The sequence below is a fragment of the Diadema antillarum genome, unplaced genomic scaffold (assembly GCF_040938485.1).
Source record: "Diadema antillarum isolate AM-2024a unplaced genomic scaffold, OU_Dant_1.0 seq00000819_RagTag, whole genome shotgun sequence".
Classification (NCBI taxonomy): Eukaryota; Metazoa; Echinodermata; class Echinoidea; order Diadematoida; family Diadematidae; genus Diadema; species Diadema antillarum.
In genome coordinates this window covers 2,002,286-2,016,138 of record NW_027271696.1, presented here as the reverse complement: position 1 = coordinate 2,016,138, position 13,853 = coordinate 2,002,286, and the positions used below count along the sequence as shown (strand labels likewise).

The following is a 13,853-nucleotide window of genomic DNA, read 5'->3' as shown; positions in this document are numbered from 1 at the left end:
ATTACATTGGCGCGAGAGTCTTATTTGTTTGTTTGTTGTTGTTTCCAATTTTAGCATGTAAATCGGCTAGTTCTTTGATTGTTCTCCTTTAGTTTCATATCTAAGCCAGATAAACTATTGCTTATCTGATTATTATGAACTGTAATCCATCTATATCAGTGTTGATAAAAGTTGATAGTTTGCATTATCGTGCAAGTGGCATAATGTTGGGTTAGATGGTTATGGAAATGGTGCTATCATCGTGGATAGGGGACTTCATAAATTCTGTCAAGAACTTATCCTGATTTGTTTCCTATCACATTTTCTCATTACACAAAGCAACTATTTAGATACATCGATTTTGTTTTGTTCTCACTTATCTCACCTATGTAGTTTTAACACATAATTTTTTTTTAATTCATGTTCCATATTCCACATTTCATACAAGTCTTATATTCCATTTGATTTGAAGCAGAAATGTTTTTCACACAATGGTCAGTTTGAACCAATAATGCACAAATGTATAAGGACATTTATAATTGACGTGTAATATGAGGAACCCACTAAAAAGCTAAGCTTGTAGAATGTGGGCTCCAAAAATAAGAAAACATAGGGTTTAGTACAGTATAGCAATGTCAGAAGAATGGACATGTATGGAGCGCCAAGTGTCGTATAGCCTATTTCATTAACGAAGTGAACATTTCGTAACGGAAAAGGTCATGCGACACTTGGTGCTCCATACAAATTGTCCATGGTTTAAACCATGGTTTCAATAATATTGTACCACCTTCGTGAATTCGGACCATTATGTCACTGATGGCGAAGGCGTTAACCTGTCCGTGCTCTAAGCTCCAGACATCCCGCCTTTATGCGTTGTCCGAGTTCAGAAGATTACACACCGGTTCCGTCGTGTCCTGCAGTTGGGGTTTTATACCAAACACAAACAATGACGCACAAGCAAGCACACATACACACAAACAAAGCACGTGAGCGCGACCGCCATCAGTTTCCTTCTCACGACTATTAATATGAAGATTATTGAGTGTTGATATCATTTTGATGTCAAACGCCAACTTACATCCATCCCCGCGGGCGCCATTTCCCGATTTTCTGTCTCTGAAACATGACTGTCACGCTGGTGATTGCGTTCCTTTTCACACACTCTCTGGTGCAAGGTAATGGACTGTACTCGATAAAGATATTTTCATTTTTGTTGAGAGTGACATACAAAAATATATAAACTTTCATTCTACTATAGTTGCCAATAACATCATTTGACAATTATGTCGTGACGCACCTGTATACTATGACCTACTTGAAGTAAAGAAAATGTACCAAATAAGTTTAATTTGAGTATTATTCTATAGACGCGTCTTTCTACTTATGATGATGATTATCATTACTGGCCTTTGGATGATTACAAAAATTCTGAAAACAATTAGAAACTTCTAAACATGATATTATCTTCCACAAATTGATTTGTTTGGTGCAATTGATGTATCATGCCGCATGATATCTATTAAACCTGTGTGTAACGTATATACTATAGAATCTATTTTCGGGTTTTCAATCTATTGTATTATTTTTGTCAGTTCAAGAACTGTTCTAATGTATGTCATTGGTAACAGTAACTTATTCCGAAGATTGGTTATTGCGAAAATTCGCTTATCCGAAAATAAACTGAGGTTCGTTATTCCGAAGGTTCGTAAATCTGAAAATGAAATAAGGTTCGTTATTCTGAAGGTTCGTTAAGCCGAAAATGAAATAAGGTTCCCCAATTCTGAAGTTCGTTAGGTATTCGGAATGTATGTGTTTCAGAAATTTACGAACACCACCGTGCATGGATCATTCGTGTGTGTTTTTTTCTAATTTTGTATGATGTTATCTAATTTATATGCGATCATTTTAACTACTATGGAATGGGAAATAAATCAAATCAGATCAGATTCCCTGTTCGTGTGTGTGTGTATGTGCACTTGTGTGTGTGTTGTGTGTGACAGGGAAAGGGTGAGAGGACAAAAAGTTGTTTTTTTTTTTTATTTCGTCTTCTCCCTTTCCTTTCGTCAAGCAGCTGGTGCCGACGAGGTGTGCTATGACGATGTGGGCTGCTTCAATGACGAGTCGTGTCACGCCATCGGCTTTCCGCCGCGCTCGCCTGAAGCCATCAACACCCGATTCTTCCTCTACACGAGGTCCAACAAACACCACCCACAGGAGCTGAGTCGCCACGACGTCTCATCGCTGAGGGCGTCGTACTACGACCCTCGAAGACTGACCAAAATGTCCGTGCACGGGTATACGGCTAACGCCTTCAGGGAACTTGAACAAGACCAGAAAGACGCGTTTCTAGAGGCTGTGAGTGCAATGTTCCTATGCCCCCCCCCCCTCCTCCACCCGATTAAGGATAGGAAGAGTTGAATACGACATTTCTTAAACCGTGGTCCATAGTGCTTATTTACTCTACAAGGAAATGAAGATTGATTTAATTACTGGACGACTAACATGACAGTTTCCAGGAATGCAAGAGTTGAAGACGACATTTATTAAACCGTAGACCATAGTGCTTATTTACTCTACAAGGAAGTGAAGATTTGATTTAATTACTGAACGACTAACATGACAGTTTCCAGGAATGCATAGACTCTTGCCTCTTCCTTCAACAGAAATGAAAGTGTGGTGACATTCCGTTCCAATAAATGTTATGACAATGATAAAGGTCTTTAATTGGGAATTTCGTAGTAACTATTCCTTTTTATAAGGGAAAGGCATCCAAAAACATGAAATCGAAAATGATTTTTTTTTTTCACTGAGTGGTTTACCCTCAAGCAAGTATCTACTTTATTAAAGTAACAGACAGGGAGTATCGAAGTGTTGATGTCACAGTCCTCTGTTAGAGCATGATTACCATCTGTTGTGCTCGCAGATATTGGGATCTATATCTGAGGTTGTTTAGAACCCGTTTCCATGACAATGAATGACCATGACGTCACACTTCGGTACTGCATGCCTCTTAGCAGCTATTATCAATTATGTTTCCTTTACCACTTCATTTCTTTCCAACACGATCGTATATCATACTATGCATATTCTGTTCGCAAAACAATAAATCTACTGCAAAGTTAAGTAGAAAGGGAAAATGATACACTTCCCCTACTTTCACTCTCTCTCTTTAAATTGCGTTTGTCATGATACATGTACTGACTTTTGGGTTTCAGGATGACTTGAATGTGATTCTCGTCGACTGGAGCGAGGGCGCCCTCGGCCTATACAGTAAATGTCATCAGAACACTCGCGTGGTGGGTCGTGAGATCGCCTTGATGGCTCGCTTTCTCAACCTCGAGGCGGGCATGTACTACAAACATCTCCATCTGGTGGGGATGAGTCTTGGGGCACACGTCATGGGATATGCCGGTGAATTTCAGCCGGGCATTCAGCGGATCACGGGTATTACATACGGGTTACTTGATTTTCCAGTTTACTTTATATTTAGAGTCAGTTGATATTATCGTCCCGTCCAGTGCCGTATCACTGGTACCGTCGGCGGAACTATAATTCTAATTCTTGGCGAGGCAGTGTAACCATACTCCCCCCACCCTCCCCCCCCCCCCCGCTTGAATTCAATTATATTCCTTTGTCTTCACCCTCTAACGATGAAAGTCACTTCTTTTTTTTTGCGGAACTTGGTTAATTCTTTCACAAGTCTACATCAGAGCGGTGAACGATAATTAATAATTTAAGATTGAATGGCATTGTTTACGCCATTACAGTATGTCCCCCCCAAAAAAAATACAACGGGACCCCCCGCAATGATATCTTTAAAAATAGTGAATCACTCTAAATACAAATTCAGAGTATGAAACTATAACTCATTGCCCACATCTTACAGAAAACCCCATTCGATTTGCTTCAGTGGTCAAAGAGAAATGAGAAATTTTGTAGAGGATGTCGGGAATCTCTTTTGTCCAAGTTCTGTATATCATTCACACACTAGAGCATTGAATTGCTAAAATTGGAAAAAATGGACTCATGACATGCTTTACAACAATCTACATTTCTCTGTGACCGCTTAACCAAATTGAATGAGGTTTTCTGCAATATATATATATATATATATATATATATATATATATATATATATATATATATGTGTGTGTGTGTGTGTGTGTGTGTGTGTTATATTCTAAGGCCCCGAAGTAGCACTTAGACAGGTCGATCATTTTGGATGTTATCAATTCGAAAATTTGATTGTAATTTTTGAGGGACATACTGAAGTATGTCCCACAAAAATTACAATCAGATTTTCGCATTGATAACATCCAATATGATTATTTTTTTTTCAATGCTACTTCAGGGTCTTAGAATATAACATCTTAGCTCTATTTTGCAGAAATCCCCATTCGATTTGGTTAAGCGGTCACAGAGAAATAGAGATTGTACTAAAGCATGTCATGAGTCTGATTCTTCCAAGTTTAGCGCTTCGATGATATTGTGTGTGAACAATACGCAGAACTTGGGCAAAAGAGATTCCCGACATCCTCTACAATATTCCTCATTTCTCTTTGACCACTGAAAAAAATCGAATGGGGTTTTCTGTAAGATGTGGGCAATGAGTTATAGTTTCATACCCTGAATTTGTATTTAGATTGATGCAATATTTTGAGAGACATCATTGCGTAGGGCCCCGTTGTAATTTTTTTTTTTTTTTTTTTTGGGGGGGGGGGGGACATACGGTACAAGTGACATTTCAGAGTGATGGGACGGACGTAAATTGAAAACATTTGATTTCATCATCGCAAGTGAACTTCGAGAAAATCGGTCATTTGGCAATGAGTGGCAGGAGGGTAAAAGCTACGTAAGAATGATCTCACCAGCTGGGAGCACTGTTTTTATTATTGTGTCTGGAATGTTGTGGAAATACTTTTAACGCTAGAGATAACAATAATGGAGGTATGATAACGATAGCAATAATCATAATCATCATAATGGTGATGATAATGATAACACTATCTTGCTATCACTACAACAACTATACTGCTATACTGCTACGACTACAACTTATGACTTAGGGCCTATGTTACTAGCAAGATATTATGATAATATAGCTACCAGGACTTTAATGTACACAAAACTTGTGAGACCTATAAATGAGTGACGTCATAATGATGATTTCCCATCTATGATTAAAGGACTTGACCCAGCCGGTCCTTACTACCGAGATGAGGGATTCGACTTCCGTTACAACGGTCCGCAGTGCCGTCTGGATAAAACAGACGCCCTCTTCGTTGACGTCCTGCACACGGACGGAAATGATATTACTGGCCTGGGGCAAATGTTAGAGGTATTATTTTTTCTTCTTCTTCTTCTCCTCCTCCTTCTCCTCCTTCTCTTCCTCCTCCTCCTCCTGCCTTATTCTTCTGCTCCTAATTCCTTCCCCCTTTTTTTATTTTGTATCTTTTAGGTAACTGTTGAAATACTTAAGATTTTAAACAAAGATGTAATCACAAAAAACACACTTTATAAATACTTACATCAGGTTTCAAGGATTGAGAAACTTTTGAAAGACTGAACAAGGGATGATTTATTCATCGCTATGTTTCCTTATGTTATTAAACCGCCCAAATTTTTGGACTATGCCATCTTAAATGATTATACTCTTTCATAGTACATATGGACTCTTCTTTCGCTGCAGAGCTGACGACCTAGTATTCCATTATCTTCTTCCAAAAAGCTGTTTGTCAATTATGTGGTATCCATCAGTGTGCACGAATAAACGTTGAGATGTTGCCATGTCTGAAAGTCTCTGACAAGGTTTTTAGCCCTACATATAGTAGCCTACTAAAATTCTAGATATTGGTGAACAGACCTGCTTTATCAAACGAAGAATCTCCCGGCATTTGTCCGTTATCTAGTCCAAACTATATACAAGGTAAGATATAATTTTTATTGACGTGTTCTTCACCTCAGGAGCAACGGCGTAGCCAGGATTTCATCTTAGGGGGGGCGGTTAGTCTGCGAGGGAGCGAAGCGACCGAGCCCGAGCGAGCGGAGCGAGCGAGGGGGGGAGGGTGTGGGAGGGGGGTGTCCCCCCTCCCACGGTAAGAACTTTTTGCATTTTGATGTTGTAAATGGTGCAATTTGATGCATGCTTTTGCGCGTTTTATCGACGTGAAACACTCCCACTTGTTTATGGTAGCAGTTTATTTTGATGTAAATTATCATTGACCAATTTGCCTATAAAATGGTATAATTTAGATACACTTCTTGTATTAATTCTTTTCACTGAATATCATGAACGCGACTGAACCCGAGCGAGCGGAACGAGCGAGGGGGTAGGGGAGGGTGTGGGAGGGGGGTGTCCCCCCTCCCACGGTAAGAACTTTTTGCATTTTGATGTTGCAAATGGTGCATTTGATGCATGTTTTTGCGCGTTTTATCGACGTGAAACAGTCCCATTTGTTTAAGGTATATAGCAGTATATTTTAGTGTAGATTATTATTGAAGAATTTGCCTATAAAATGGTGTAATTTAAACACACTTCTTGTATTAATTCTTTTCATTGAATATCAAGAAGGCAACTGAACACTAGCGAGCGGAGCGAGCGAGGGTGAGGGGGGGGGGGTGTGGGAGGGGGGTGTCCCCCTCCCACGGTAAGAACTTTTTGCATTTTGATGTTGTAAATGGTGCAATTTGATGCATGTTTTTGCGCGTTTTATCGACGTGAAACAGTCCCACTTGTTTAAGGTAGCAGTATATTTTAGTGTAGATTATTATGGAACAATTTGCCTTTAAAATGGTGTAATCTAAATGCACTTCTTGTATTAATTCTTTTCACTGAATATCATGAACGCGACTGAACCCGAGCGAGCGGAGCGAGCGAGGGGGTATAGGGGAGGGTGTGGGAGGGGGGATGTCCCCCCTCCCACGGGAAGAACTTTTTGCATTTTGATGTTGCAAATGGTGCAATTTGATGCATGTTTTTACGCGTTTTATCGACGTGAAACAGTCCCACTTGTTTAAGGTACAGAGCAGTATATTTTAGTGTAGATTATTATGGAAGAATTTGCCTATAAAATGGTGTAATTTAAACACACTTCTTGTATTAATTCTTTTCACTGAATATCATGAACGCGACTGAACCTGGGCGAGCGGAGCGAGCGGGGGGGGGGGGGGTGTGGGAGGGGGGTGTCCCCCCTCCCACGGTAAGAACTTGCATTTTCATATTGCAAATGGTGCATTTTGATGCATGTTTTTGCGCGTTTTATCGACGTGAAACAGTCCCACTTGTTTAAGGTAGCAGTACATTTTAGTGTAGATTATTATGGAACAATTTGCCTTTAAAATGGTGTAATCTAAATGCACTTTTTGTATTAATTCTTTTCACTGAATATCATGAACGCGATTGAACCCGAGCAAGTGGAGCGAGCGAGGGGGAGGGGAGGGTGTGGGAGGGGGGTGTCCCCCCTCCCACGGTGAGAACTTTTTGCATTTTGACGTTGCAAATGGTGTAATTTGATGCATGTTTTTGCGCGTTTTATCGACGTGAAACAGTCCCACTTGTTTAAGGTAGCAGTATATTTTAGTGTAGATTATTATGGAACAATTTGCCTTTAAAATGGTGTAATCTAAATGCACTTCTTGTATTAATTCTTACACTGAATATCATGAACGCTGTCTGTTCAGCAATCAAGCAGAAAAAGCATGCACACGAGGGTATAGATAGGGGCATATCCCCTGCCACACGAAGGTGATTTTGCGTTTTCAGACCTGAAATTCAGCGATCTGGTGCAAAGTTTTGGTGCAATACTTTTTTATCGAAGTGTTAAAATCACGGAATTTAGCTCTTATTCCGAATGTGCACCATCTGTGTGTATGTATAAAGTCTAGTGAGGTAGAGCTTAGGGGAAGGGGGATTCCCCCTCCCGCACGCGGAGCTTTTGCGTTTTTAGAATTGAAATAAAGCGATCTGGGTATAGCCACAGTCTACTTCTATGCATGGCGGGGGGGGGGGGGGCGGGGCGGGCGAGCAGGGAGAAGGCGTTGGCGAGTGTTATCTCCACCCTTCCCTTCCGATGGAGCTTTTGCCTTTTTAAGGTTGAAATTGAGATATCTATCGTATACGCATATTTGATGGAATCAACATTTGGGAAATCACAAAAAAAAAAAAAAAAAAAAAAAAGAATGGGGGGGGGGCTGAGGGAGGAAAGGGTCGATTAAAAGGGGAAATTCCCCTTATACATGAGGGAACCTTGAGTTTTCGGAATATAAGTGATAAGTCTTGTGCACTCAGAATTATTCATAATATTTTGTAAATCTAAAAAGTGTACTTAGCTAGGGAAAGAGGTACAGAGGGGGAGGGTTTGGGAGGGGGACACCCCTCCCAAGCACGAGAGATTTTGCATATTTTGAATTGAAATTCAACGATCTGGTGCACACTTTGAGTGAAATATTTAAAAAATATATATCTTATTTGATGAAAGGTTGCAAAGGAGACCCGCTTCATGTGCATACAGTATACACGCATTTTTTTTTTCCGCCTCCCAAATCCCCGGTCCAAATCTTAGGGGGGGCGACCGCCCCCATCGCCCCCCCCTGGCTACGCCAGTGCTCAGGAGACACTTTTGGTGACTCATATCTAAGAGACGGATATTTGTGAGTATTGTTTATCGTAGCTATTGGGCGACTGCATTGCATCGTTCAAAATATTGTCGAGACAATCTAAATGAACTTCTTTGATAACCAGCCAATAGATGTAGAAAATATTATACTGATAAACTACAGGGGGAGATATGAGTTGATAGAAATACAATATAGAAACTCGTTGTGTTAAATCTCATGTTTTACAGCTCGGACATCAAGATTTCTATCCAAACGGCGGTCGGCGACAGCCGGGCTGCACGGACTTCGAGCCGCGGTCTGGATGCAGCCACCTTAGGGCGCTGCGTCTCTACTCACAGAGCATTCGATCTCAGACCTGCGAGTTCACCGCAGTGCCGTGCGACAGCTGGAGGCGGTTCCAATCCGAGCAGTGTCAGGACTGTGGGCCTCAGGGGTGTGCCATTATGGGTTACCATGCCGACAAGAACACAGCAGTTAGCGGAAAATTTTACTTGGAAACAACTGACTCCGCCCCGTACTGTATCCAGAGCTAAATTATTTCCTCCTGTACAGATCAGAGTACTGCTATAAAGTATACCATAAAAAGTGGGTATCTCATTGGGCAGGGGACTAGTTGGCGACCATGCCAGGTGGCGACTCGAGTCTCCCTTAGTCACAGACACGTCTCCGCAACGTCTCCGCGACGTGTCCTGGAATCTAACCGAGTCTCCGGGGAGTCGCGGCCAGGAGAATCGAACATGTTCATTTTTTTTTTTCGGAGACCGTTTTTTTTTTCCAGTCTCCAGCTGGTCTCCGAGACGTCTCCGAGACGTCTCCGTGACCTTGCGGAGACTCATATGATTGGCGACCTATACCGGAGACGTCGCGACGACATCTCCGCGACTTCTCTGAAGTCGCCCTGGAGTCACTTAGAGCGCAAGCCATATATATTCATTCATTCATTCATTCATTTCATTTATTTCATTTCCAACAACATTTTCATACACAAAATAACACAACATCAATGCAATGTAGTAACAAAGAAAAATACGTGAAGTTGACAATACTACGCATCACAAAAGCAAAGTAAACAATGAAAATTGAATTGAAACTAAAGTTGCAGGAAATGGAGGAGACATGCTAAAAAGCTAAGCTTGTATTTTGCAGTCTCCTCGTGGACAAAAAGACTAAATAACATCAAAAAGCAATTAGCTAGACATAATATAAAAGGTGTACAACACATACAGACCTATACATATAAACAAACAAACAAACAGACGGACAAACAAACACAAGCAACCTCTCTTGTAAAGAGAAAGATAGAGAGAGAAAAACAAAACACAGTAAAGGAAAAAGAGGAAAAGAGGAAATTATTTTGAAAGAAGAAACAGAAAGAGACAAGAGGACAGGGAAAGGCGAGAAAGGAGAAGAGATGAAGGGTCTATACCAGCACACGCGAGGCACATGATGCGGTGGATCACCGAGGTATATGTACATAATGTAGGAAAGGAATAGATAAAAGAAAAGAGTGAATATAACGAATATAAAAGAGCGCTCAGAATTAAGGCTAATTAAAATATAACTCATTCAACTATATGAGAATTTATGAACAACTTCTTCAGTTTAAATGTGAATGTGTTTAAACTTAAAACTTGTTTCATACTATTATCGAGAGTGTTCCAAAATTTGGGGCCAGTAAAAGAAAACATGGATTTAGCAAACATAGTTCGAGTTAATGGCAAATGAAATGAGTTGGATTGCCGGGTAGGATAAAAATGAACAGATCTTTTTTTAGTGAACATAGACTCAAACACAAATGGGAGAGAATTATTGGTAAGTTTGTACATGAATTGTCCTAGGTGTAACAAATACAAATCCTTAACTTTTAAAATTTTGTTTTCATGAAATAACACATCAGCATGACTTCTCCACGATTCATTACAATATATATATATATATATATATATATATATATATATTTTTTTTTTTTTTTTTTTTTTTTGGGGGGGGGGGGGGGGTCTTTCCGAGTCGCAGTTGCTGCGATGCCTCCTCCAGTGAGATAGGTCCTTCTGGTAATTCACAGCGTAAGACGAAGGATTTCCATTTTGTGATAAGAGACAACTATTTTTGTGTGATCATTGTTCTCGTACTACTGGATGCACTCTCTGAGCAGATGGATTAGTTGTACTGCATTTTCGTGCAAGTAGAATGTCATTTTTTTATCTCGTAGTGTTTTTATACGGGTTTTGTTTTGCATGTTTTATTTTGTAGTGGTAGGTTTGCTTGTTTATTTTTATTTTGACGAAGATGATAGTTTTCTCGACAACGTGTGCCAGGGTACCTACCGCCGATCAATCTGAATTTTTGGTCACACATTGACGTGGATATGGAAATAAACCTTCAGCAGAAAATGGAGCTTCAACTGTTCAGTGGTAGTAGAGCAGCATTTGAGACAGTTGATGTAGATAAAAATATTATCATAGCCAAAGCTTATCAATACCGGCACATTCGTTCTGTTGGCCTCCTGCAATAACATTTTAGTTTTCCTTTTTTTCTTTTTTCTTTCTTTCTGTTTCTTTTTATCGAACACATGCAACATCAATGGAATGTCTATAGGGTACATGTGGCAAGATGAAATTTAGCAACTCGGAATGCATTAAAAGGTTGATATGTTGATAAAGAGCCGCCTGACTGCTGCAAGTATTCATACGTGCGTGTGTCTATGTGTGTGAGTGCGCGCAAATAAACTACATGTATGTGAGTGTTTGGATGAACCATGAACATCATGACAGTTATTATGCAGAAAGTTCACTATCTTTTTTTCTGAAAGATGATCACTTTTCGGCGTGCCCATTTGAACTGTACATTGTACCACGCGTTCTCTGAGACAGACTCAAATGTGTCCTTGATACTGATAACATAAAAACGTCCTGGTGCATAAAAAGCAAAATATGGATTTTGACACTAGTAACTTCCCAAGAATGCAAAGACAGATAATTTTCTTGCTTCCACTGTATTGTTTTGTTTTGTGACCTTGTGCTTGATTGCATCATATCCGTTGAAAAAAAAATGCCCCTAACCTATGAATTCTTAAGGAGAATGTTGCAGCAAAAATCATCGCCTTGTCATTACATTGATACCCAACAATTTCACTGCACATCTTATGTTAAAGACAGTTGGTTAGAATTTATAGTGAAAATCTTAATTGGGAAAGAAGTTGATACAAAACCATGGACTGAAATTTTCAGAAAATTGTTGCCAATTTATTCAAGGCGAACCCTCTCTGTGCCTGTCATTACCACTGGCCGGCTGTCTGCATACAAGGTCATTGACATCAGTGTCATTGAGATGACAACCCTGAGAAATATCGTGTCACTGCATGGTTCGACACGGTGTCAATGTTTTATAAGTTCCCCATCAAATAGTAATGGTACTCCTGGTCTCTCTTAAGCATATAAGTGTCTAGGAAGCATGTTCAAGTGGATTGCATATGTGAAACGATAATTATGCAGTGTGTGAGGCTAGATTATTTCTTTTTTTATTTGGATGTGCTTTTATGATTCTGTTGAAAATGTATCGCTATGTCAGAAATGGATTTCTAGTCTGAAATCATTCACTCAATACGTTATCATTGTATTGTTCCACTAACAAATGAATGTCCTCCCCCCCCCCCCCCTTCATATGTACATTTGAAGCAATTGTAAAAACATGAGCATGCACACACACACACACACACACACAGACAAACACATCACAAACATACATTGAGAAATATAGCACTCAGCAAAAGAAATGAATCAGAAAAAAAGAAGACTAATCAATTCACTACATATATATATATATATATATATATATATATATATATATATATATATATATCTTTTAATATAGTGTTTGATCACAAGACTGTACATTCACAGGAAGGCAAGACCCTTATCCTAACCCTAGCAATCTTGCACATAACATCTAAATTGTATTATTAATCGCCATTACAAACAACAATCAAAGTGGCCATTACAGGTATGAGCACATTTAGAACTCTTATATTCTGTGTCAAAATGTGCATAGATAAGAATACCTTGCTAGTGGCTTTTATACAAATGAAGTTATATCTACAAGTGTCTATAGGTTTTATATAAACAAAAACGTATAAATATATTCCACCAAGTACCATTTTAAACATTGAATGAAATGGACATGTAATATTGTAAGGCACTTCTGCAATAGAAGAATTAAAAAAAAAAAAATCAGTCAGCACAAGTCGGAAGTACAAAACATGTCAAGTAAAACATGGCAAAAGGACGGAATACCTTATGATTGACATGAAAGTTGAAGAGTACAAAAGATTAGATTGATTAAACTTTAACAAGTTGATCTGTTATCATAGCTCATTGTGAAATAAATAACCCTATATGAAATTGTACACTTTCTGCAGTTCACATGCATAACACATTGCGACAGAAAGTACATATTCACTGTACCAGCCAGAGCTTGTAATAATGCAAATTCAAGTACAAATGCCAGTCTGTGATTTGATATTTCCTTTGTTCCCTTTCTTGAAAAGTGCAGTGAGCAACATGTATCAACAAGAACAAATAAATAACAACAAGATCATGATCCCTTTCTGTGCAAGGGACTTTGGACAGTGTATACAGTGCTATGAAGATTTCTGAGCTAATTGACACTTGAGGCAAACAAAGGGTTAAACTAGATATATCGCTACGGCAACTGATATGCCTCCGCCATAATGCATGGTTCTCCTAATAGGTCTACAGAACAATGTCTTGACAATGTGTGATGACAGTTTCACACAATTGGCAAAATATTAAAATGACAGGTTTGCCACAAATGTGCTGAATGTTCACTTTCCTAGAACTAGGTTCAATTGGATGAATGATTAAAATGTCAGAGTGCAGGTATTTGGGGAACTGATGATTTTTACTTGACTTTTGACCCTTTTATAAGTTTATGCATTGAGTAATTTTCAAGGTATTGAGAAAAAGTATAATTTCAGTATCAAATGGGATAATAGCATTATCTAAACCTGGCCTTTGACCTTTGACCTCACAGTTCCAAAGAGAATCACTGTTAGGTTGAACATGCATAAATATGTAAGTTTCATGATACCTTGAGTTACTTTTGAGATATGGAGGAAAAAGTGCAATTCAACACTTTCACTTGACCTTTGACCTTTTGACCTTTGACCTTTTGGCAAGAAACTTCCAACAGAATATATATCGGGTAATACATGCATACATCAAGTTAAAAAGTTTAAAAAA

At 39.2% G+C, this 13,853-nt stretch overlaps 1 protein-coding gene across 1 annotated transcript; it reads left to right on the top strand.

Moving 5' to 3' along the window:
• Positions 1–1,102: 1,102 nt before the first annotated feature.
• LOC139739829 (pancreatic lipase-related protein 2-like) lies at positions 1,103–9,128 on the top strand. The gene is made up of 5 exons (XM_071650424.1): positions 1,103–1,154; positions 2,051–2,334; positions 3,195–3,423; positions 5,166–5,317; positions 8,823–9,128. Exons 1-5 carry the CDS (start codon positions 1,103–1,105, stop codon positions 9,126–9,128), a joined length of 1,023 nt encoding a protein of 340 aa, XP_071506525.1.
• Positions 9,129–13,853: the final 4,725 nt, after the last annotated feature.

Coding starts and splice junctions, on each gene's coding strand:
- LOC139739829 (XM_071650424.1), top strand. CDS start 1,103: ATGACTGTCACGCTGGTGATTGCGTTCCTTTTCACACACTCTCTGGTG. Junction 2,335..3,194: donor AAGACGCGTTTCTAGAGGCT/GTGAGTGCAATG, acceptor TTTGGGTTTCAG/GATGACTTGAATGTGATTCT. Junction 5,318..8,822: donor GCCTGGGGCAAATGTTAGAG/GTATTATTTTTT, acceptor CATGTTTTACAG/CTCGGACATCAAGATTTCTA.